The sequence below is a fragment of the Vespula pensylvanica genome, chromosome 13 (assembly GCF_014466175.1).
Source record: "Vespula pensylvanica isolate Volc-1 chromosome 13, ASM1446617v1, whole genome shotgun sequence".
NCBI lineage: Eukaryota > Metazoa > Arthropoda > Insecta > Hymenoptera > Vespidae > Vespula > Vespula pensylvanica.
The window spans coordinates 411632-436735 of record NC_057697.1 but is presented as its reverse complement, the minus strand read 5'-3'; the positions used below and the strand labels follow the sequence as shown (position 1 = coordinate 436735).

Sequence of the window (25104 nt, the reverse complement as noted above, 5' to 3'; positions counted from 1 at the left end):
CAGCTTTTTCTAAGAGCGGTTAGACCGTTCCTTCTCGACCCTCGACCTCTCCGTTCCACTCCTCTGCATCACCGCGTCGGAATGTGAACCGACTCGTCTTTCCGTCACACTAGAAAACACCACGACCTCTCTTCGTTGTCATCGAACCCATTCCCCCTTTCTCACTTTCTCTCTTAAATTAACTGTCCGTAAATGCGAGTCGTGTTTAGGATTACGAGAGAACGTTTCCAGCGATCGAAAAGGCCACGCGCGTACTCGTTGTTCATTTTCTAATGCTTATATTTCCGGCGTGATAATAACAGGAATAACGTTCGAGTAATAGTTACGGTGCGCTTACTTTGAATATGGAAATGTTCCGCTCGCTCTATGGAATTTATAAACTTATTATTCAACGACGCATCTATAGTGTAAAGCGAAAAGAGTGAAAGAGAGATAGAGTCAGCGAAAGAGTAAACGCACAGGTGGTGTGGCGGCTACCTATATCCAATGTACAGTCGAGTTTCATGGTCGAACGGTCACCTACACAAACTTTTATCGAGAAAGAGAGAAAGAGAAAGAACAAGAATACACGCGATAGCGGAGCCCACTAAATAAAGAGATGCTTCGGTAATGTATTCGAATGGTGCGGCCCGCTCGAGGCCAACACCACTAGCACGGATTTGTGAAGGGGGAGGGGGTTAAGAGAAAGAGAGAGAGTGTGTGCGTGTATGTATGTGTGTGTACAAGAGCGAGAGGAGGGGAGATTCGAAACACGGCGCGCCTATGTATGCGCATAGAAGATTTCAGCACGGACCACGATATTACCATAAAGCCGCCACCGTGGTTATGCATAAGCATAATTTTTCCAGGGGCATAGCGCGGCCGTGGCGCGCCTTACGAGCGCCGCAATGGTTGCCCCGTCTCTAATTGGTCATGCGGCTAAACATTGCATAAATTCGCAATAAAGCTACCGTGTGCCCTTCCTCCAACACGCTGCCTACGTTTCGTCGACGTTCAAATTACCGGGGATTTTCATCGTGCATGCCGATGTTCATTCATCGGATTTCCCACGACCCTACTTCGTCCGTGTTTGTAAAGATTTTAAATAAATTGTTATTGTGAGAAACCGTTCGTAACTCGGTGCCCGAACAAAGCTTGGCTTTTGGTACCGTCCACTTATCATCGGCAATCTATTTCTATCGAGAGTCACTGTTATTAGAACGATGGACGTGACGATGTTAAATAAATTGGATTATCTCGTAGGAAGAAAAGTAGATGTGTATTCCAAGAGTCAGACAGAGAGAGAGAGAGAGAGAGAGAGAGAGAGAAAGAGGAAATATTCATGTCGGCACGAAAACAGCCGCAAATGTACTTTCCGATCAAAGCAATGTCCTGAAAGCGATGATCGATGCCTTCTGCCTCAATCGCGAATCTTTCACGTCAGCGGCACACGGTAGACACTGGGTACAGTCTTTTATGCACGGCCTCATTCCGAAAGCTTTCCAGAACATTACGACAGATGCACTCCCATCGAATAGTGATCGATCTTTATCGAGGAGATTGGTCACACAAGGGAAGGTTCTCTTCCAATGAAATTGGTGATATAGTCGAATCAGTAGTACTTCTGCTAACATAGTAATCTCTTCGGATATTCGACGTACTTCTTCCTCTCTTTCTCTCTTTCCATTTCGCGTATTCCGGAGGAACACAGATTTGGTTGAACGATAAATGACGTCTCGAAACTAAACTAAAAGAGAATAAAGATAGATTAGAGAGTTCATAGATTCGTCCGTTAACAAGCAAAAATATCTAATTCTCCCATTCACTGCGTTGATACTGGGGCAATGGGAAAGCAAGAAAGAAGTATATTGTGCAGAGAAATGAAGAGAAGGAGATAGGAGATAGGAAGAGAAGAGAAGAGAATAGGGTAAGAGAAGTGGAAGTGTGGAGTAAGGTAGGATTTCATTCTCTCTCTCTCTCTCTCTCTCTCTCCCTCTCTTCCTCTCTGAAACCTAGAATGGCACGAAGGAGAAGAACGGTCTAGGGGCCGGTTCGGTGTCACCAGAGTTAAGCAGATTACTTTAATAAATCCCTGTAGCGAAGCACGTCCATTGCTCGGAGATCTGCAAGTGCCGTATCCCCGGTTGAAGCAATGCGCCAACCATTTTCCGTTGCTTGCTACGTGCTTCCACTTCGGCGTGTCACGTTTGTCAAGGAAAGTTTTCTCCTACTCTCTCTCCTTCTTTTCATCCTATTCTCCTCCAAGTCTGACATTTCTATTTTAGTCTTATTCCAAGGCCGTCGGTGGGTTCTTCCAACGGCGATCCTAATATTTGCCTCCTTTCCGTTGGATAATCCAATTTGTGTTGGATTTCTTGATTTATCAAGGAACGTATCAAGATGGTAGTTAACTACGCTCACGTGATCAATACGGTGTTTATTCTCTAGGCCACCAGCCCACGTACGTCCGATACTAGTTCTCTTTAACGTGTAAACATAATACGTTATATCATTATATTCCTGTTTCGTCTTTGGTTTATACTATTTTGTTGTCAACGGTATCAATTAAGAACGTTTCATTCATAGCGTATTGGTTTTCAATAACATGTTTACGTAAATAATACGAGTTGTGTAACGTTTCGATAAGCCGTAATAGTTATTCATAATTCGATGTTGTTTTTCTTTATCGGACAGTTGTATAACGATCCTGTTTAACGTTATAAAGGCGTCCTTCGTATAACTAGACTTCTCATGTTTAAATGGGGACAAGGTTACTGATTAATAACTCTCTACGTTTACATTCGCAGGCTCTTACGTCTTATAAACATCGACTCGATGCTTATAAAAGCCTTTACACGCGATACATTCAATCGAATCGACATTCGCGTAATGACTACTTGGAAACGTGGTAACGTCTCGTTTCGTTCGAGTAGATTTACGTAAACGCACGACCGATAAATTCGTTATCATTGCGAGAAATTTAATAAAGTTAATTACGAGCTAATTGTTCGTTCTGTATCGTTCCGTATCGCTACTACTATACGACGTGTGGGGAAAGTAATCCACTCGCGTGAAACAAATGCATCCAATCCAATCTACAATTACGTGATCATGCAGAACGTTCGTTATAGAACCTAATCAACTTGGAGAGAAAAAGTATAATTGAATGGGAAATACAATTTGCACTCGTTATTCGGCTTGTAATGCTGGAAGGGTTCCCGATTATTAGCGATACGTTTATTTCACTTGCAACTCGTATTCTCTTTGTAGTATATACGTTAATATAAACGATTAATACTAATCAGGACAGTACTGCGTTTAAGAACGAGGACCTAACGTCTGAACGATCGGATCCATGATTACATGGCGACATACGTGTTCGGTAAAGGAAGAAGACGCGCAATGAAGTCTCTACACGGTATTATCTCATAAAAAATCGTCGTTTGAAAGCTGACGGTAGTGCATTGAAAAAAAGAAGGAGATTCCAGTAGAGGAAAAAGAGAAAAAACAAAAAGATGGAAAAGATCGTCGTCGGGGTTCCCCGCGAAGCATTCAGGGACACAAATTGGAGTCCGTGTGCCCCACACATTGGATATGGTGTTGCCGTCAGCCCTCGCAACCATCTAGCAATGCCGAGCAATCGACTAACTGTCAATCGATCGCTCTGGATTAAGATAATTTCGTTATCAGGCTGGCAGACCAGTCCCGGTATCCGTCAGCCAACGAGGCCGACTTTCTGACGAACGTTCGATGGCTGACGTAACATTTTATTCGATGAAGAGTACGCAGTCGCATATCGAGTAGTATGCCTTCCCAAGAGCGACAGCGTTTTTTTTTTTCTTTTTTTTTTCTTTCTTTCTTTTTCCTTTTTTTTCATTCTTTTTTTTCAGAATGCGACGTATGCGTTACACGTCTACGTATGCGTACGAGTTAGAAGATACAACGAGATACTCTATATACGAGCTACAAATTTTTATGTTCGAAAAGACAGAGAAAAGCGCTACGCCGCCTTTACCCTTGGAATTAGAATCGAAGACAATACCATTTTTATCGCACGAAATTTCGAGAAATTGGAGTGGAACGAACAATGCCGCACAAGGAGCTAGTAATAGACACGTCTTCCTGATACGTAGTCCTTAGATTCTACGAAACGACCACTTTGGATTATTTGGATTCATTTAGATACTTACTTCGTCCGGTAGTTTTCAGTTCGTGCTTCTCAAAATTATATCGGTGACATTAAATTAACGATCGCTCGTAATATTTTTTGTCTGTGGCGCTCTAACTCTAACAGTTCTTTGGTTTTAATTAAAGAGAGTCGGTTATTTCGAATCCTAAACTATAAAAGAGCGTCCATTGTATTTCCGTCAATTGGAATTGCTCCGACATTATCACGGCAATAGAATTTTATTGCATCTAGCCGTAAAATACATTAACCTAACTGTCCTACTCTCGGATAAATTCAGAAATCAAAGTTTGGGATGCGTATTTCCTTTTATCGGGATCTGAATCAGCATAAAAATGCGAATCGAAGAAAGTTCCGATGGAAGGACGGTGACAAGGAAAGAAAGGAAAAGAGAATGAGTAAAGGATAGATAGTACGATGAGGAAGGGTTTGAGAAAAGCGAGCGGAACATTTTCCGATGCTACGTCAACGATGCGGAAACTGCGGTGAAATTTGGGTCAGAGCGTTGGCCAAACGAAAGACGATCGTCCATTTTTTCTCATCGTCTTTACTTTTCCTCTCATTGTCGCGTTCCGATCTCTCCAGCAAAAACTGTTTTTCTTTTTTCGCTCAGAATCGAACGCTCGTTGTTTACATACAGGGACATAAGTAATAATTTGTATATATACATACACATACAAGTGTTATATATAAATGAGACTCTGTTGAATTTTCGACGTATTAAAGAGGGACTTTTTCGTCGGCACGTTCGGCAAGCCTAGTCCCGGCAAGTCTCCGTGTAATAACCGTGCTGCAGCCAACTCCCACGAGGGTGGTGAATAAGGACCACATCGTGGACTGACTTCGTAGTAGTTAGATCACCCCCACCAAAACTTTTTATACCCTACTCGCGTAATTTTCAAAGTTACGCCTACGAGCGCGGCAACGTAATTTTCGCGATGTATATTATAAGCCGCTTGCGACTCGAGCCATGGAATATTTTTTAATTTTTTCTTATACAGCACCGTGTATTTACATTTTTCCGAGAAACGTTCGTAGTTCCTTTCGATATCTTCTTTTCCACGAATTACTCGTAACAATGATCGATTTCTCTTTGTTCTCTCTGTATGTTTATGTACCGTCGAGTATGTCACGGAGTTGTTTTTCTTTTATTTTCATTTCTTCGTTTTGGTACATTGATAACTTACTCGGGAATATTTAAACTCTCCGTTAGTATTACGCTTTCCCTCGAGCTGGCTCGACGCTTAAGAAGGAGAGAATCGTAGTGCGGTGTCCTTTATTTTCATTTTCCTTGTTTTCCCGGCGATGGCCTTCTCTCCCTATATTTATCTAATAGCACCTCCGAACCGCAGCTTTTCTTCCTCCTCCCGATGTTCACGCTCACATATAGCGGTGCTGGTTGCGAACATTTTGCACTTCCATTATACGGGCAGTTTGCCTTCCCGCTCTGCCGTGTCCTCAAAATAATTAAGAGTTCATTAAGCTAAGATTGATGGCTCTGTTTAAAGGTAGACCCGTCGCACGGCGGCGCTCATCCCTACCATCCTTCTCCTCTCTCACTCTCTTTCTCCTTCCACCCTATCATTTCCTGCAATAAAGTCGTAGCACGCGAAAATTCATGAATATGGTGAGCTCATTAAACTTACCAGTAAGATTTTTTTCTTTTCTTTTCCCTTCTTCTCGCTCTTCCCTATGATACGATCGTAATTATTATTCTCAGCGACTAGTCGCAGTGTTCGATCGAGCGAGTAAACTTTTACTAAATCATCTTCGTTTTCTTTATTCTTCGTCCTATATTTGATACAAGCTCCGTATAAATTTGATATTATTTCGTTCGTTCCGTTGGGATATCCCGTTTGATTCGATGGTAAATGAAGTGTAACGCGAAAAATTGTTCTAAACGACAGAGAGGGAGAGAGAGAGAGAGAGAGAGAGAGAGAGAGAGAGATCGTATTGGAAAACGCGAGATACAAGAGCCCAGGGAAAGAATGTCGGACAAAAGCTTCTAAAGGACAAAAGCTAACTCTAACAGCACGGAGACCGCTCTTTCCCTCTGTCTTTCTCTCTCACTTTCTCCTCGTACTGCCTACCAGTAGAAGTGGAAATGTATGTTTGCATACGCGAATGTCAAACAAAACTTTCGCTAATTTTTATACCGACCTCCGGCTACAATGTACATAAGCTTCAGATATTTAACATTTCGCTGGAAATGTAATTAAGTCGACCGTCTGACTTTCTGTGCCATTGTTTGAACTGTCACTAGTGTATTTCGAGCGAAATTTTTTAATTTTCATCCGGTTTGGAGTTTTTAATCTGAATGTTACATCCGCGCCGATACCTTACAAATCATTTAACGCCTAGTAATATCTCTCCCTTCTCCAAGAGAAGGAAGAAGGAAGGAAAGAAAGAATTAATACGACGGGAGAAAAATGCCACTAAAAAACTCGTGAAGATCGAGGTATCTACACCACATAAATCCATCGGTTATTATCGGCAGTGAAAACAAACGGAAAGAAATATCAAGGAAGGCCGGAAAAAGCCAGAACAGTCAGGATGCAGCTCTTCGTCCATTTCTACTTTTACGATAAGGAGATCTCGCAGAACGTCTCGACGAATATCTTTAACGATACGAATGGTCGTCGTATCCTCGATAGCCTTCTCGCGCGAACGATGTTGGCCGTCGTTATGAAAATAACGGTTCCTTCGATGCAAAGTAAGAGAGGCCTCGTCGCTCTCTCTATGACGATGAGTATCATATCGGAAATAGTTTATGCAGTAGGTATGTGCGAAGCCTGAAACTCCGGAGACTCGCACTGAGACCATCGCAACATTCTTTATCGAGGAGATTAACAAGAGCCGCTTAAATTTCACGACATCGCTGCGACATTATTTTTATATAGAAAATTTATCTTTTTCGAGGGAAAACGAGTTATATTCCCTTTTCGAACGTTTCTTTTTAGACGATCTGATCTTTCTTTTTTTTTTTAATTAATACCTACCCATTCACTCCGAATGATCGGGAGATCGGATCCCTTGCGAGAAAGGTTCGTCGAAGAATGGAAATAAAAGTCCTAACGTTTTGAGAGTCATTCGATCGATCAATCTTTCCTAAATCCACTTTTTTTTACCATCTCCACGCGTCACGTATTCCGTAGGAACGATTTAAACGGGCAAACTCGCTAACCGAATTCGACAATGAGATCGAAGAAGAGGTACGAAAGAAGAACGATGGTAACCCTCGAAGACTGTCTCCCATTACAGTTATTACTCGTCGTCAGGAGTAACAAGAACCCGGTAGATTGCCTCAAATCACTGTCTGCGATCGGCCTAGCAATCAAGCCGGTCCGTTTTTCTCCGCCCTGCCAATTCTAGTCCTCCTCCTATAAGTCAAGTTACGGATGTGGCTGGAGTTATCGATCGTTGACCGTAGAAAGAACTTAAAATCGATAATCGTATTAATAAGCTGTCCGGGGTAAGAAATCGTCGAACTTTAATTCCGTAGATTTCGAAGAACATCACCGATCGTTCGCGTATATTGCTTCTCTCGTTCACATCTCTTTTTCTTCTTTCTTTTCCCTTTTTTTTTTCGTCTTCTTCTTTGTCTCCTCGTCTGACTTCTACGAGGATCTCTACGTCGATCGCACGAGGCAAAAACTTGGTAAAAAGCTTCGGAGAAATGCGAGAGAGAAAGAGAGACTGTAAAAAGAAAATATTATTTTTAAGCGGTTCTTCCGCATAGTACAGTCAAGGCAAGTACCATCCTACAAACTGTAAATTGAAAACCGAGTCAGGCAATTTCGATTTCACGACCGAACTGACCTCCGCTGCTCTTTCACCGTTTCCATCTATATCTTCTACTCTTTCCGCTGTTTTCAACCCAGTCCCATTCTCTCTTCCTCCTTCTCCTTTTTTTAACTGTGCTTGAAAGCACGAAAAGCGAGTGCCGTATCGTATTTACACAGGCAGTGCTCCCTGACAACGAACCGAGGGAAAAAAGCAGCGACCATTGTGTTCTCCACTGGGTCACACGTGGAATAGCCCACACCGACTGGATCAGAACAAACGACTATATGCGGAACTTACTCGATTAAGAACGATTGAAACGAATCCGTTTTGTCGGGGACATTGTGCGTGCTTCTCTACGAAACCGAGCTTTTTTTATTCCGTAAATGTAACCAATTGACTCGTTACCAAGTAAAACGTAAAAATCCTACGGCGGGGACCGATTCGTAAAAATATCTTTTGTCGACGCGTGGAAATAATCGCTGACTTCCTTTTTATTTTTTTTATTTTTTATTTATTTATCTTTTTTTTTTTTTTTACTGAATTTCGACTTATAGAATTCTCCATATAGTTATCTCGACGTAGTCGGGACGGGAGATTTGTTCCTCGTATCGAAGTAATTCTATTCGAGAAAAAGGTTGATTCGATCGCACGGGGATCGGTGATTGGTCCCGTTGTGTGCACGTAGATTTCACGACCGGCAGAAAGGAATGACGTGAAGGTGGGAAGAGAGATAGAGAGAGGGAGTTGAAGAAAAGAAGTGGCACGCGGAAAAAAGGATAGGAAAAGCGCACATAGGGCCACGGATACGGTGATAAATCACCCTCGATCTTACTCGGGAGATCTTTTCAGGTTCTTGTTAGCAAGACGTCGCTCTTCTACGACTAGGAGGCGACTCCGCGCGTTGGGGTCGCACGGAGAGCTAGCGGAAGCTAGCGAGAGCTAGAAAAAGGAAGAGAAATACTGACGGAAAGGGACAGGTTAAAGTAAAAAAAATATGGGAATGGGGTTTAGATATGGCACAGGTTCCATTCGCACATGCCGACGAAGAGATACAGTTCTCTTTTTACGCAACAAAACATTACAAGATTCAGGTGACGCCAGAATAATCCTACTTGACTAACATGAGCTAACGACGTTGCTACGTCTGACACCGTCGCCCTGTTGTCGTCGTACGGAGTAAGAAAAATTGCGGAGAGTAAACTCTCGGTCGTAAGATTTTCGTTATCCCGGAAAAAGTAAAGTCATGGGCCGTGCAGGCTCCTCTGGCACTCTCGATAATTAAAGTTCTGTATTAGTGCCGTTCGAGGGACTACAAGCTGCGGAAAAGGGGTTGGCCGACGAGAAGCATGAAAAAGACGACTTGTCTCGGTCGGATCTTTCTAATCCTCTACCTTTGGTTTTTCTAACAATTTCGCTTTTGTTTATTATACATTAACATTATTTTCATGAACTATTTATATGGAAGACGCAACCTCGATAACGAAGATTTTCATGAACGAGAACAGTAGCTTCAGCGGTAGAAACAGTGCCAGCTGTTGCATTCTAATGCCTCTTTCGAAACTTAACTCGGTGAATTGCGTTATTCAAATTCGTACTCGCTCCTTTCGCAAGTTCAATTTCCCTGCACATTGCCACGGATAGGCATCGGGATATTCCATCGATTTCTCTCTCTCTCTCTCTCTCTCTCTCTCTCTCTCTCTCTCTCTCTCTCTCTCTCTCTTTCTCTCTCTCTATCTCTTATGTCGCGCGAGGGTTTCTCTATTAAGGAAGAGAATCGATCGAAGAAGATTGCTTCTCGGTCGGAGAACGGCGACACGAAACTCCTTTGAAATGCGGCTTAATTATTCTCTTTGCCGTGCTTCGACTGTTTCTCGAGTCCATCTACGGACGAGTACGTTTTTCTGCACAATTTTATACCGCGATTTTGTCGGATCGTTAAAATGCTTGTTAAGAAAGTATACATTTAACGATAATCGGACATACTTTTTTTTCCTACGACCGCTCGTTCGCAGAATCTTCTTTTTTCTAATATTTCTACAACGCGTCGTTTCGTCGTAATGATTTCATTCTTAAAAACCGTAGAGAAATTTTTACGTGGGGTACTAGCGATACGCGAACAAACGTTAATTCCACTTTCTCAATTCTTTTTCGTAGCTCTGTTAATACGTAGTCGGAATAAGGGAAAAAAGAAACATAGGAAAATGTGCGGCAGCCCGCGGCCTGGACCTCTCCAGAGATTTAACGAAACACAGATCCGGATGAGAGGAAAAGAAAGGATGTTAAAAATGCACCGAAAAGTGCAAGGAACAAAAAGTACGACTTCGCTAGCGACGACCGGCCGTGCACACGACGAACGAACACACTGTGCGCTCGCGCGAATACTCACGCTCTCGCGAATACGGAGAAAGGAGGTAGGCGAGCGATGTGTTTACATGCACGCAGAGTCCGAACGTTTCATTTTCTCGGAATTAAGTAACCACCGCAGGTCGTTACGTACATGCGCGGCCAGCTATTAACGGTTTAATTAGCGTAAGTTTTCATTTGGAGTATTACACTGGCGATGGTAGCTCCGCTGGTAGGTGGAGAGATGAGAAGGTTCAGGAAGAGAAAGAAAGAGATAAAGAGAAAGGGGTGGTCGAGGTCAAGGGGTTGGAAGAAGTTCGCGACCGTTTTTCACTTTGTATGCCGCTTATTATTGCATTTTTGCAGATTATACTCGTGCTTCCTAATAGTTTGCCATTTGCGTACTAAAACTGGGGACGTGTAGTGTCGCCTTGCTAAAACACCGTCCTTCCGCGTTTAAAAAGTTTTGTAAGGAATGCTTACTTCAAGGGTTCATTCTAAAAATCGCTCTTAAGAGAAAGTAAAAGAAAATGAAAAGAAGAAATATAAGAGAAGAGAGAAATATAAGAGAGAGGGAGAGAAGGAAAGAAATAAACGTTCCAAATGTGTTCGCACACGCATTCGCATATTTTCGTAAATGCAAAAGTTTTTACTCTCTCTCTCTCTCTCTCTCTCTTCCTCCTACAGACATTAAGTCTGTTATCCAAGCGTGATAATAGCGGCTTTCGCGACACCTTGTGTGTCTTCGTTACTGAATAGAAATTCAGAGTAGCATACTTTTGCGTTACGGACGACGCTAATGTGAGAGTAAAACTGTGCTCCGCTTTACGCCGTCCGTGACGCTTTATTTATCTCGCTGTAGAATTTATCGTGCGTGAGACCTCCAAACTCAACTGCGTTCAACGCTTCCCTCTCTCTCTCTCTCTCTCTCTCTCTCTCTCTCTTTCGTTTTCTCCCTCTCTCTCTCTCTCTTTCTCTCTCTCCGCCCTCTCACTAGCCTTTTATCGTAATAATTAATTAATTATTCTCATTCTTCACGAAAACGTGCTTTCCTGTGCTATCTCTCGTTGGTACGACAGTCACGTACAACGTCTTCCCGCAAGGCTGTCACGTTTCGTAAGGTAGACGTGTCCGTGACACCAAACTCCGAATGGATTGGTCCAGTGAATGTCATCCGTGGGGATAGGAGAGAAAAAGAAAGAGTGGACCAAAGTTACAAGGCTCGCTTCTCAACCATGCTCGACGTCTTTTCCACCTTTCTCTTCTTTACCCGGTTTTACTCTCTTCGACTATATATTTCGTTACAAATCGTATTACCAATTTCAACTGCAAAATTGACTCTAGCCAACTTTTACGGCGTCTCCGACTTTACGTTCCTTCGATGCCACCCGTACGTTCAGAACTTTGCCTTGTAGGATGGTTTACTAAACTCGGTTTAAGAAGAAGAAGAAGAAGAAGAAGAGTAGGAGGAGAAGGAGAAGGAGAAGATAGAGCGAAGTAGCAAAGAAGAACTATTTCCATAGAAGAGTGAGACATATTTTGGAAGCCTTTCTTGTCTCTCGTCGATATAAGATAACCAACTATGAACGATACGAAATACTAGCCGCAGGAAATAACAAACGTGACAGATCGTTCAGTTAGTTTTTTTTCATTTCAATCGATGAATAATTTCGAGTTGTTATAGAGTAAATTATAGGAGTATGTTTCCGCAACAGTTAAAAACGTACGTGAAAAGTAAACTCTTACAAAATGACATTTTAGTGTTGCCTAGTTCCTCACGCTCGTTACGCGTTTCGATAATAATCAACGCTTTTAAAACGCTCGTTATTTTATTCGACGGTCTCCTTCTTGTCATCTCGACAGGTTATTATCGTTGGCCTAATTGACCCGGATATCTTTTCCGAGCACTAAGTCTCGGTAAGCGTAATGACCACGGGTACTACTCTCTATTTCCTCATTAATTCATTTCGAAGGAAGTCCGAGTGGTTTGCACGTGCTCGTTCATCCAGAAGAAACGATGTTCCGCAAGAACGATCGATTGTCGAGTTAACGAATTAAAACTTTGATTGTTACTTTCTTCCAGTTAAAGTATTTTCCTTTTTACTCTCCGTGATGTCCGGCATTCCGCAGAGAATCGTCTTAAAATGATAATCAAAACCATCCAATCCGGTCCGACGCAATACCTTTCGGATCCACGCATTAAAATTGAAATTAGCCGGCCATTTGTCTTCCAGTTTGGCTTAAACGTGACTAGCCAAGTGATTTATGGTTTCCACTTCTCTTCGGCAAATGTAGTTTTGCTTCACTCGGATACGGGCAAAAGCGCGTAATGCAATTCAAACCTCGAGACTAGCCGACAAAAAAATTAGACTTCGCATCTCGCGATGAAAAGCGTACTGCGCTCCCAAGCACGCTTATAGCCACATTGCGTGATCGCGGTATAACAGCTGTTGGAAAAGAGTTTCGCTTAACCCGAGAAACTACTTATTAGTTTTTAAATACGTAGAATTCTTCGGCGTTCCGTTGTTATGATACTTTATAGTACCTTAAATGTATCATTGTTTCTGGAGATTAATTATTATGACCTTAAATGAAAACGTGCCAAGTATAAGGAACGAGAAAAATGCAACTCTACTTTGAAACACATCTGCATAAAGGGAACCACCAACGTTAACATTTTGGCATACGCGCGAGCGATAACGTCAAAGGTTTATTATTATTCGGTGAATATGCACGTGAAAAGAAAAAAAATAAAAAAATAAAAAAATAAAAATACCAGCGCGAACACTTGCGCTCATAACGTAACCTACTTTCCTTGGCACCAAGAGCCGTTGCTTTGACAGCAGGCTATGATCAAAGGAAAGTAATCTTACGGGAGCATCCTTGCTAATTTACGTGATAGCCTTCAGTCAAAGTATCAGCGATACCCTACCTATTTTCTCTCTACCGCGTTTACCTTTCTTCCATCGGCGCACCTTTAACTTTTTGCTTCTTCTAATTTCATCAAATCGTTGTACTTTCGCAATGATCCTTCTCGTCGGATATGTGTATATATATATATATATATATATATATATATATATGTGTGTGAAGTATAAAACGCGAATGTCTCTCTTTGCTCGACTCGCGATACTAAAACTTGTTTCTAAACAGAGAAACGTTAAACTTCTTCAGAAATCACGTATGTTACGGTTTTTCTTCATTGCTTGTTTTAGAAACTAGGAAACTAGATAAAATGCTAATACTTGTCATAATTTCTCTCGCATTCGTTTCTCTTTCATCGATGTTGCGCGATTAAAAACCGGTTTTCCTATTTATTAATATTTCTCGATTTACATGCGTGCGATCTATACACGTTTCCGTAAAATAAACAGAATGAGTTTTTTGCGCTAATTGCAAATACTACGAGCCTTTAAATAAGACGATTGCATTGAAATAACGCAATATTCGCGTCATCTTTATATAACTAACTGCAAGCATCCGGTTATTTAAGTCGAACTATAATGTTTGAGGAAATAAAAGGAAAATCTTGTTACGCTAAACGAAGAATGTTGGCTCACATAATACGGCTCATGTTTCCATGGATAACATCTCGCCTTCGTGTTCTGGGAATATCCATGGTTTTCTGATTGCTCGACGAATCATAACGCGCGCGATGGACCGTCTGGCAGCTATCCAGTTGTAGACCAGACTTTTCGATTAGCATAAACGGAAAAGTGGTAGTGGGCAGTGACGTAGGTAATCGGAAGAAACTTGTAATAGCGGGGCGCTCGGCCGGCTCTGATACCGGTACTGGAGAAACGACCTGTACGGTACTGTACGGAATATACACTTACCATTCTGCGTAGTTGCAGTGTAGTTCCGATCGCGGACACAGTCGAGGCCAGGATTTTCGAAAGGTCTGCCACATTAAGATATCGGAGGATCGGGTTCCCTCGTAATTCGGTATAGGAAAAACGCGAGTGACGTTTTATAGTAGATATAATTTGTTTCATAAGTCTGCGAAAAAAAGAAACATCAGAAGCGATGAAGGTCTCGTTAAGTTTGATTTTTTTTCTCTTCGAATTGTTCGATCATATCGAAGGTTCTAATCTGGAGGTGGCTTATCAATGGAAATACCTGGACTGGGTTCGCCCGGCCGTTCGTTTGACCGGAAGAAATTTTACTCTCGGCAACCCATTTACTCAAGACGTTGACATCGATAGACACGGGCGGGTATTTGTCACCAGTCCACAATGGTTACCCGGTACTCCGATCTCTCTTTCTGTGCTGAGCAACGTAAATGGCCCAGGTGGTCCTTTGTTAATACCTTATCCTAACTGGAAATGGCACACAGCGGCGTCCGGTTGCGACAGCATTATATCCGTGTATAGATTGGCGGTAAATATGGTCGAACGTCTCTTCTCAAACCTAGAATCATAAAGTCGGACTAAACGATTGATAATTATTTATCGTCTATATTTCGTTTCTACGCTAATTAAAATGACTTTTAAGCCACAGTTGCGCACGACAGATTTATCTAGTTTCAGTCCGACTTTTTCGTTAAGCCTTCTTTTTGAATCATTATCGAGAAATTCTTGTAAAATTTATTTTCGAAATATCGTTATAATCTGCAGTATAAAATGTCCAGATAGACGAGTGCAATCGATTGTGGGTCGTGGATACTGGAAGGATGGGAAGAAATGCCGTCTGTCCTACGAAGATCCTGATATTCGATTTAGACAGGGATGAATTGATCCACAAATACGTAGTACCCGCTGATCAGGTGTTGTATGGGAAGGCGGCCTTAGTCACACCGATCGTGGACATCGGTAAGACGTGCCTCGACGCGTACCTCTACGTTGCCGACGTTGATCAGAACGGCATTTTCGTGTACGATCTTTACAAAAATTATTCTTGGCGACTTTCGAACACGGCCGGCAACGCTTTTGGTCCGGACAAGGATGCCATGAACATCACGATTGCCGGCGAGTCGTTCGATCTGACCGACGGAACCCTTGGTATGTCGCTCTCGCCAGTCGGATTTTACGATCACAGGTGCGTTATCAAGCATTCGTCTCGAATCATTGGTTTTCAAGGCTGTTCTCTTATATTTCTTCCCTCTCGTTGTACTTCGATTCGGTTTCGAATAAATTGGCAAATTATTCTTCGAGTTGACCGAATCCCCGACTCGATCGTATTTCATAGAGAACCGGTTTTTGGTCGTGTTTCGAAACATCTCTCGGATCATTTGCCCTTTTGTCAATCGCCGACACACCTACGATAATGTCTTGAAACGATGGAGATCGAGTCGCGTTGGAAAGTCCGAACGAATCCAACGTACGTTTTCTTTTTTTGCTAATGAATGACCCGTAATACTTTCAGATATCTATATTTCAACTCGCTCGCTAGTTATTACCAGAAATTCATGGACACGCTTTCGCTGAAGGAGAGCGAATTCCAGGAGCCTGTTATATTTCGTTCGAATTACAAACGAGCTAGCCAGGCCGGCGTACAGGCGACTTCCCGACGAGGCGTTATATTTTTTCAACTCGTCCAATTAACGGCTATCGCCTGTTGGGACATAGAGAAACCATTCGCCCCTGAGAATATCGTTATAATTTCTCAAGACGAGGAAACTTTGCAATACGTTAGCGGAATTAAAGTGATCACGAACAAGTACGGCGAAGAGGAGCTGTGGTTCAACACGAACAGACTGCAAAAAACGATCAACATGACGTTGAAGCCGACAGAAACGAACTTTCGTTTAATCAGGGGTAAGGTAGACGATATAATCAGGGCCACCAGATGCGAGCCTTCGCCATCGTTGAGACATAGAGCACCCGATATGACATTTTGGCATCAAATATGACGTCATATGAAAATAGATACTTTTCTTTTCTCCTTTAATGTAATATCAAATTTACTTGAAATAAAGCATATCGAGTACGTCTTTTAAATTCTTCAGGAAACAGTGTCAAGTTGCTTTCGCATCGCTTGATTTTAGAATTACGTTTCCACAGATAGCAATTCTGCGGTTATAACTATTGACACTAACGAGCCACGTTTATGGCCGCTACATCAACCATAGAGTACACGAATGCAGCTAGTCACGGACGCGATTCTCTCTTTCTCTTTCTCTCTCGTTCCTTCTCCGTAGTCTAGATCCGTTCTCTATTCGTTTACAAGAATATCGCGTGCAAAGTGCTTTCAAGGCTTTTCCAAACGCTGAATGTAGTATCCAAAGCGGAAGAACATCCGACTATCCACGAGAATAGGATAGGGCTCATTGACAGAGATAGTTTGTATCCGAGAGAAAGAGGGAGAGGAGGGAGAAGCAATGTCTGCGAGTGACAGGTAACATATAGTAATTTAGTTAACCGTTTCATTGCTGCCTTTTGAGATGTAACGATAGAGTCTGTCGGTGACAGGGTCGTCGCTTAGAGAGCTAATGTTTCGAACGACATAGCTTTGTGATAAGACAGAGAATTTGGATAGTGGCTGGAAGGAACGTGTTGGTAGGGACGTTTTGGTGGCGTTGTTAAAGTTTGTGGACTACGGAAGCGCCGCGGCGTGCTTCTTGCCAGGGATTTGAGTAAGTTTTATCGAGCTTTTGGATACCGCTTCTTCCTATTCTCTTCTAGCACCTCTCCTCGTTCCTAGTAACTGGGGGATGGAGCAGGGCAAAGGGGATATAATAGTGGCCCACCTAGCGGCGGAAGAGCTCGTCGTTGGGAGGTGGGACAAATGCGCATTCACGAGGAATTGTTCGCGTTACTCTCGCGGTACCCTGGGGATACCAATAGGGCGCGCAATTCCGCGAAACTCGTGTCACCTATTTCTCTTTCTATGGCGCGGTTCGGCGTGTGACTAATGGCGGCATATTCATAGTGCAACCTCCAACCTCTTTTACCTTCCCTCCTTCCACTTCTCTCTCTCTCTCTCTCTCTCTCTCTCTCTCTCTCTCTCTCTCCTGCCCATTCGCTTCGCGCTCTCTTACAAAGGTCTGGCAGTTAACCTCAGACAATCCCTTCATCGCGATAATATACGGCTACCCTTAAATTTTCGTTCCCCTTCAACGACCACGGCTTCTCTCTCTCCCTCTCTCTCTCTCTCTGTCTCTATCTATCTATCTCTCCGTTTCTCTCTCGCTCTCGTTCCAGCACGATCTCAAACGAACGCCAAAGTTCCTCGCTTGCCTCCGGAACAAATTACCTTTCCGCGATCGATTGTGTTTCAGGTATTCCTTGCTTATACGGTGTACCTAAGTTCTAAAAACGTTGATTCGTGGTTCCATGTCTCTCATATTTATTTATCGTACGCAATTAAAAGTAAAACAGGGGAGAGAGAATCGAAGATATAAGAGAAACGATCGTATCGACTACTATGCATTTCTACGACGTCGAAAGAGAAGGTCGTTGCTTTAAAGGCGGAAAGTGAACGATTTATTTAAGACGTGATACGCCTTTCCGGCTTGAAGCCTCGAAGCGGTACTTCCCATGGGAGCGAAGAAGGAAGAAGAGGACAGAAAAGTAACGGAGAAGAAAGAGGGAGAAGAACGGAGAAGGTCTCAAATCGTTTTACGAGGGTAGTTTTAAAACGATTTTACGAGAGCGGCGCAGAATTTCGAAATAAATTTGCATCAGTTTTACTGCTCCTAATATACATAACTACCGGTGTTTGGCACTGATACCCACGTGTACGGCGAGCAGCCTAGTCAATGTCGACGGGGTCTATGCCAGCCAGTAGTAGGATTTTGTAATATGCCGTCTTCCGGAAAGAAAAGACGGCGTGAAGGCGCGCGCGCTTGCGCACCTCTCTTTATAGGTGCTACGATATGCTAGGTAGATACGTTTATAAACCTTGGACGTTTCATTGTATATTCCAGTGTTTTGAAATTTAAATGTCAATCTTATCATCCGAAATTGGAAAATATAATACCTATGAACGATGAAATTTTCAATTGCAGGAATACCATGCTCCATATTCCGTAACGGATTAAAAAATTTATGAAAGAATAGAATTCGCGATAAATAACCGTTCCCATAAAGTATGTATCTCGGAATCGGTAGGATTCATCATCTATTTCTTGATTTAATATCCTACGGTAGGAATACGATTCGCGTAAACTACTAGCGTCGGAGAATATTGGTTTTCTTTTTTCTTTCGTCCTTAATAGGATACTCTATCTCGCGTATTCGATCTCTATCTGGTAATTCGGCGAGCGGTCTATTTTGGTCGATAGCGTAGGAGTACGCACGCATAAACCCACGCCGTCTTGTACAGGAAGTGAGTGCGAGAGCGAGAAGAGGGCCGTACACGACGGTCGCGTATGGCACGCATTGCGGTTGTCAGTTCTAGTCAACGTGTAATTTACTATCCGACCTCCGGCTCGATGCAGATGCAGATGCAGATGCAGGCACCGGCCTGAGAGACGGTGCAATTCGAAGAACCGGCTGCCCTCTCGAAGCAACAACGCTTGCCTGCGAGTGGATGATGCTGTAGCAGGAGGTACGAGCGAACGCCCGGAATCCGTTAAACCACGAGCACGCTATAAACCAGCGAAACGCACTCAGTGCGCCGGGCTTACCAGAAGTTTAGAGATGTCGCGCGCCATTGCGCACTAGAATCGTCCGTCACTCGGGAACTCTCACGATACTCCTATCTCGACCATGAACGTGCCCTCTCCATCGTTCTACCAGGATCGTTACTGTAAGAGAGAGAGAGAGAGAGCGAGAGCGAGAACGAGAGGAAGAGAAACGTTTTCTATCGATCGAGCAGATTCGAAACTTTCGACCGTGCTACCTATCGACCATGCTTCTCGATATCTTTGACATTAGAATTTTTCTCTTCTCTACGCGGACATCCTTTCGTATCCGAAGTTTGAGAGTCACCGATCCGTACCTACGCTTCTCACCGATTCGGTCGTCCATCCAATCTCGCTATCTCTTTCCCTCTATTTCCTCTTACTGGATGGCTGGCTGGCTGGTGTGAGCGTGACGCTACTCGAGTGAAATGTCGTTTACTCTGCGAACCGGTCCCTTACGTTCGTAACCGTTCGTTACCGTTAGTTCCGCTTGGAGTGGCGCTTTCGCAACGCAAACACGTATGTGCAAGGTCCGCTGTAGGAGGCAACAGCCAGCCAGCCAGCCAGCCAGCCAGCCAACCAGCCAGCCAACCGGTGGGGCACGGATCGAGTGCGCGTATTTCGTCTTCGTGAAGGTGTGGCTGTTTCGACTCGTATCATTCGTTATCTTTGCCATGAGTGCACGAGCATGAAAGTCTCGCGTATAACTTCATGACGGTTGTTCTCTCTTTTTCGTGCGCTCGCTATCAAACGATAGTGACGTTTACAAACGCGAATGGCACACTCAGTTACCGTTATCGGTAACTTCTCTTCCTCTTCTGTTCTATTTTGAACGTACTGCGTCAATGATCACATCGTAACGCATTCGCGTTTTCCTCGCAAATACCTGGGCGCATTGCGCGAGTACGTCACGCGTTGTTTCAATGACGTGCTAAAACTTGTTTCGTATTACACGAGAAATAATACCTTATCCTCTCGGCCGCGAATCTTGTCGACTAGCAGAACAAAGTAAAGCTTAAATCCACCTGTGAACTTTCCTCGTGAAAAAAGAAAGACCAAGAAGAATCATAGGACTAACACATAGATATAATGCAACTTCCTTGGTCGCTCGATCCGCCACTCTTGCCTGCATACAAAGTGAACTCCACAACGCCTTTTCTCTCTTTTCTTTCTTTCTTTCTTTCTTTCTTTCTTTCTCCATTTTCTTCTTACGCTTTTCCTTTCTCTCTCCACTCGTAATATTTCCGCCTATTCGTTTCTGTACATTTGCGAGGTCTCCTGGTATATACGCGAGCCCATTTCCCGCGTCCCTTGAAAGTAATACAGCCCTCTCTCTCCCTCTCCATCTCTCTCCCTTTCGCTCGCTCGCTCGCTCGCTCTCACTCTCGCTCTCCCCTGCCGCGTACAGTTTATTTATTTCAGTATGAATACTGAGAGACGGACGGAAATAATGATTTTAATAATACCAGAGCCCTGGAATCGCGGAAAGAGATAGAGAGAGAGAGGGAGAGAGGAAGGCGAAAGGGAAACAAGGGTGATGCATGGCTGAAAAGACGAGTTAGGTTCGTACGTTGAAATTTTAGTGTATCTCGAGAGAAAAAGTATGCCGAGAGAAATACGGAGAATATGTCACAGAGAATCCCTTCGACGCTTTCTCTTTATGATAAGTTCGCGCGCAGTCGCCTTGCGGGATTTAGCGAAAAGTAAAGTTTGCGTATCCGGGTGAACGTATCCACGGTCGATTTTAACCGATATTTATGAATCGGCAGGGACGACTCGTTCTCTTTATGGATTCAAAAATGATGGTTTAGCTGTTAGAGGAAAGGGTAGGATCGAGGAGGAAGAGAAGTTGCTGGACCATGTCGACTGCTTCCCAAGCAGCCGAAGTGGACCTATCGACTCGAAACGAGTGTGCTCGACGTTAAAATCCCGGTCGCTGCTCCCGTTTCTCAGCCCTTTAGCTCTCTCCGCTCTCTCCCTTTCTCTCTGTTTCCCTCGCTATGTCCTTCTATCTAGCTCGTTTGTTTGTATTGGACGTAAACGATGCAATGGGTGGACACGGTCCGGCAAATCCGAAATCCCCTTTTTCTCGATATAAAACCTTGCCCCTTTTTTCGGCTCCCAATCCTCTAGCCGAGTACGACTTCACGCCGGTACTCTACTCTCTATGAGAATAGGAAGCAACGGAAGTGTATCGACGGTGTATCCGAAAAAGTCGAATCGTAACAAACGCGATCGATTCGCACGATTCGAATTCCCAGAAAATAAAGCGGAAAAGCGGTATACGGTGGAATTCGATTTCGAGACTCGAAACGAATTCTACTACTTTGATTCCGCTTAATTCCTCTCAGGCATACTCCGCAAAGCGGCAAAGGTGGGAGATCGATGTTGTAAATTTCATTCGATAGGAGGCTTTGTCTCGTCGAATGGCTATTCTCGAAAAAAAAAAAACGAATCGATCCTCCGTCTTTCTATTTAGATCTATTATTTTCCCATTTCTAACGTATATTTCGTTTTATCGACGCGTCAATGCGAGATATCAAATGTGTTATTCTTTTCTTTTATGTGAAATTTTTTTAGATGTTGATTACAGGCGATATTGTGGTACGGAGTGGTTGGCGATTTCAATGGGGAGTGACAACCTTATTCTGTTTCAGGGTGTGACGGGCGACCGGCTGGCCGGGGGCGCCGCACACCTCCTCCATCTCTTCTTCTTCTTGCCACGTCCACAACACACAATGTAACAACAACTACCACTACTAGAGTCGTCCGCGCGAACCACGTTCTCAATGTACTCGATGTGGTACGTCACCATACCCCTACTCGGTGTCTCTCTGAAGATATGTCATCCTTATTGAATGTTGGACTGTATCACTTTTACGTTTTCACGTGTTTCACAATTAGTGTTCCTCGATGTTTTGATCTTGAAAACTTGATGTTATAACATTGCAAGAAATTCTTGCGAGATAACAAAGGAAAACGTTAACCGAAGAATGCTCGTGTCTCTCGAAGCGACGAAATAATTAGAATGCTAAGATGCTATCCAATGACGTGTATCGTCGTCGCTCGAATCGACGCTGCATTCTTCGCGTTCGTTACTGTATTTATTACGTTATTTCATATTTTGCATTTGGTACTTATACATACACGTACACACTTATCACGTATATGTATACGTATGTATCGTTGGATATTATGTCTTCGGTGTTCGCTGAGCTCCGTTACAATGTGACTTGTGGTTGGTTTAGTTTCATTGGTTTATCAGTGTTCGATGTTGGCTGCAATTGTTGGTTGTTAGGTGTTTAGTGGTCACTCTGTGTTGGTGCTCACCCTAACCGACTCGTCCCTGTATCCGCAACTCCGACGTTCCACGTTCCCCCACGAGTCCTCGAACTTGATGTTAGAAATACGGTATCAAGCTCGTTTCGCGTTGGGAGTTACGCTACCCTTCGTATTTGGGGGACTGCCGATACGTGATCGAGTCCTGTACGAGAGAATAGCGGAATGGCGCCGCGAGAATCGTCGATTCTTAGCATGCCGTTGATCAAAACCGTACGTGTACAGCGAATTCCTGGCAAGGCGCGCACGATTGGAAATCGCCATATAAATGAACAAGTTCGAATCGGGGCGAAACTCGTCTGTAAACTCTGTTCTCTTCCTCGTTTCGTGAGAAGAGGCATAAAAAAAAAACGAAAGAGAAAAAAAATAAAGAAAACCGATCGGACGACGATTTAGTCGATCAATCGTTGATCGAATTCTATGGCGATTGGATTACGCAGATTAGGTTACGCAGTATAAAATGCAAACGTTTGGTACGAACAATTTGTCCCGACAAAAAATACACTCGGTCGGTTATTTGCGAAAGAAGAGAAACCTTTGGTGTCGGTGTACCGGTCGACAGGATCAAACTCGTTTCAGCAAATAATTGCATTACCGCGCGTAAATGCGGAGCATCGAATATTTCTTTAAATTAGTGATGGTAATTAGGCTGAGAGAGTAAAAAAAACGAGCTAGTCGACGCCGTGCTTTCCCTCATTCCTTCTTTAATGGAGCAGGAAAGCGGTAGCAAACAGAAATCGTGGAACGGGTTAATCTGTGGTCGAAACGCTTGAATTCTTGATGAGTAGCAAAAGAGCGTCAAGCTTGACTGGTCGCGCGAGGATATAGTTTCAAAAGCGATTTAAACGTTTACAGAGATCGAGAGAAACAAAGACAGGGAGATGTGTGAGAGTTCGAAGGAAATTTCATGCGACGTCACGCGCACTTCGTATGCAGGAAAAGTCTCTGTAAATGAAAGAAAAATTGGTCGTTTCGGTCGAACCTCGAATCGTCCGGAATAAACGGTGTAGAAAGATTTTCTGACAAGCGATGTACACGGAAAGGAAGGTGTCGGAGAAGGAAGGGACTCTAGCCATTTATTCCCTGGCACGAATCTTTTGCAGTTTTACCTCTCGGACGAAATCCGTACGCGGAATGGAATCCGCAAAAAGCGACTCGATTCCAGGCTCGTCCGAGCGATATTAAAAAGTAATTGGATTTCGATGTGGATAGTTGCTGCTACCGATGCATTGGTTCGGCTAGGGCAGAAGAAAGAGAGATAGAGAGAGAGAGAGAGAGAGTGGGGGGGGGGGGAAGAGAGTATCGAATCAGCTCGAGAAAACGGCTGGTAGGAGGGCAGCTCGCGTTACACTCGCGAAACGGAATAATGGACAGTCGTTAAATTTAATTGGCACATAATTATCGGTAGAGCGGGCAGCAGGCAGGTAGTTGCGCGCCACCAATCGTCGCAATCCCATTGCCCCAGCTTTAATATCGGAGGAAAGCTCAAATGCAAAGGGACGTCGGTATACGTATACGTGTATATACGTATACATATGTTTCTAGGTAGGTCCACACGTTCCACCGTGGCAGGGCCCCATGCTCTGTGGTTTGTACCGGTCTAACGAGTCTGGAATCGACCTATGCGGGGCGGGGGGAGGGCAGGAGGTGCCTCGTCGTCCGATTCTCCACTTTCCTTTTTCTCTCTTCCTCTTGCCATGACTGTTGCCACCGCCACCTAGTAGAACTACTCGTATATCCGAGAGCTTTCGTGCCTATTTCGAATCACAGCGTAGGGCGTAATTGAATCGATTGCTTTAGCCAGAACACATAACTTTTACCTACTCGATATTTCATGGAATGCATGCCAAGTGAACTCTTTCGGTTTCGAAACGAAAGATCGTTCTCTTTGTTCCACATTTAGCTCTTTCGTTATAATTATTTTATTAGAAATCGATCGGTCTTCCGAGCGATCGCCGAGTTAAAGGATTCTATGAATGATTCGGCACGATCGAGTGCGGTAAGGCGGAAAAGACGAAAAGAGACGCCAACAGGCATTAAAATTGAAAAAGGACGTGCGTCTTTTTGGACGTTGTACGAAGACGGAATCTGTCTCGCGAAGAGAGATGTCTTCACGGTGGAAGCGCAGCGTGCTCGACCATGAAATGGGAACAGGATACGTTAGACTCGGTGTAATTAAAAGCCGTAAATATGAGCTTGCTCGAGCAAATTAATTTATGAATCAATTACGCGAGGGTAGAGCCGCGTTTAGATATCGCTACCGGCCAGCAGCACGACCGAGAAGCGAGCTTACGTATCTACCTACGTACACGTCGCGCGCTTGCGTGCGACGAAGCTGTGTGCGCGCGTGCATGCGTTTCTGTGCGAGAGGGAGAAAGATAGAGAACGAGCGCTGCCGGCTCCGGACGATGTTGGTAGATCCTTTATCGGATCGTTCCAATAAATAAGCCGATCGAGATACCATCTTTCATTTCGATAATTATTATTCGAGGACGGTGTTAATTAATTAAAGACAAGAGTAGGCGATATCGCGCGTAACCGAATGGAGTACTCTAGCTCGCTAGACGAGCGAGCGAGCGAGCGAGCGAGCGAACGAACGAGCGAACGAACGACCGAGCGCGTACACTAAACACGCATACATGAGTCACGATCGTACCAGGTGATAACTCCTCGAGCTCTCTGGCTAATTACCGGATGAAAGAGCTATCTAGCGACTGTCGTCAAAGCACTACCGCGAGAACCAGAGTAAATAGATCTGCCCTCTCATTGTCGCGATAGTAGTTTTATGTATCACCGATGATTCGCTTTCATTTTTTTTTTTCTCTATTTGACGACGTCGTTCGGTTTTCTTTATTTTTCCTACGCCTTCGCTACTCGTACGAAACCTGTTTACGAAAATATCCGC

General features: G+C 43.7%; 2 protein-coding genes across 12 annotated transcripts in view; both read left to right on the top strand.

Moving 5' to 3' along the window:
• The window catches only part of LOC122633679 (CUGBP Elav-like family member 4), a 469576-nt gene that overhangs the window by 117932 nt on the left and 326540 nt on the right, over positions 1-25104 (top strand). For 2 of the 11 annotated variants that reach the window (XM_043821886.1, XM_043821889.1), the window contains one exon: positions 21518-21663. The exons of the other annotated variants lie outside the window; for them this stretch is intronic. The gene's annotated coding sequence lies outside the window, so the exon portion shown is untranslated. The remainder of the gene's footprint in view (positions 1-21517; positions 21664-25104) is intronic. 11 annotated transcript variants of the gene reach the window in all.
• LOC122633681 (protein yellow-like) lies at positions 13739-16233 on the top strand. Its single transcript, XM_043821898.1, has 3 exons — positions 13739-14674; positions 14925-15331; positions 15659-16233. Exons 1-3 carry the CDS (start codon positions 14321-14323, stop codon positions 16143-16145), a joined length of 1248 nt encoding a protein of 415 aa, XP_043677833.1. The 5' UTR covers positions 13739-14320; the 3' UTR covers positions 16146-16233.

What these genes read in the sequence shown, in the direction of transcription:
- LOC122633681 (XM_043821898.1), top strand. Translation starts at nt 14,321, where the DNA reads ATGAAGGTCTCGTTAAGTTTGATTTTTTTTCTCTTCGAATTGTTCGAT. An exon ending in TATCCGTGTATAGATTGGCG is followed by an intron (nt 14,675 to 14,924) that starts GTAAATATGGTC and finishes TAAAATGTCCAG; the next exon opens with ATAGACGAGTGCAATCGATT. An exon ending in GTCGGATTTTACGATCACAG is followed by an intron (nt 15,332 to 15,658) that starts GTGCGTTATCAA and finishes TAATACTTTCAG; the next exon opens with ATATCTATATTTCAACTCGC.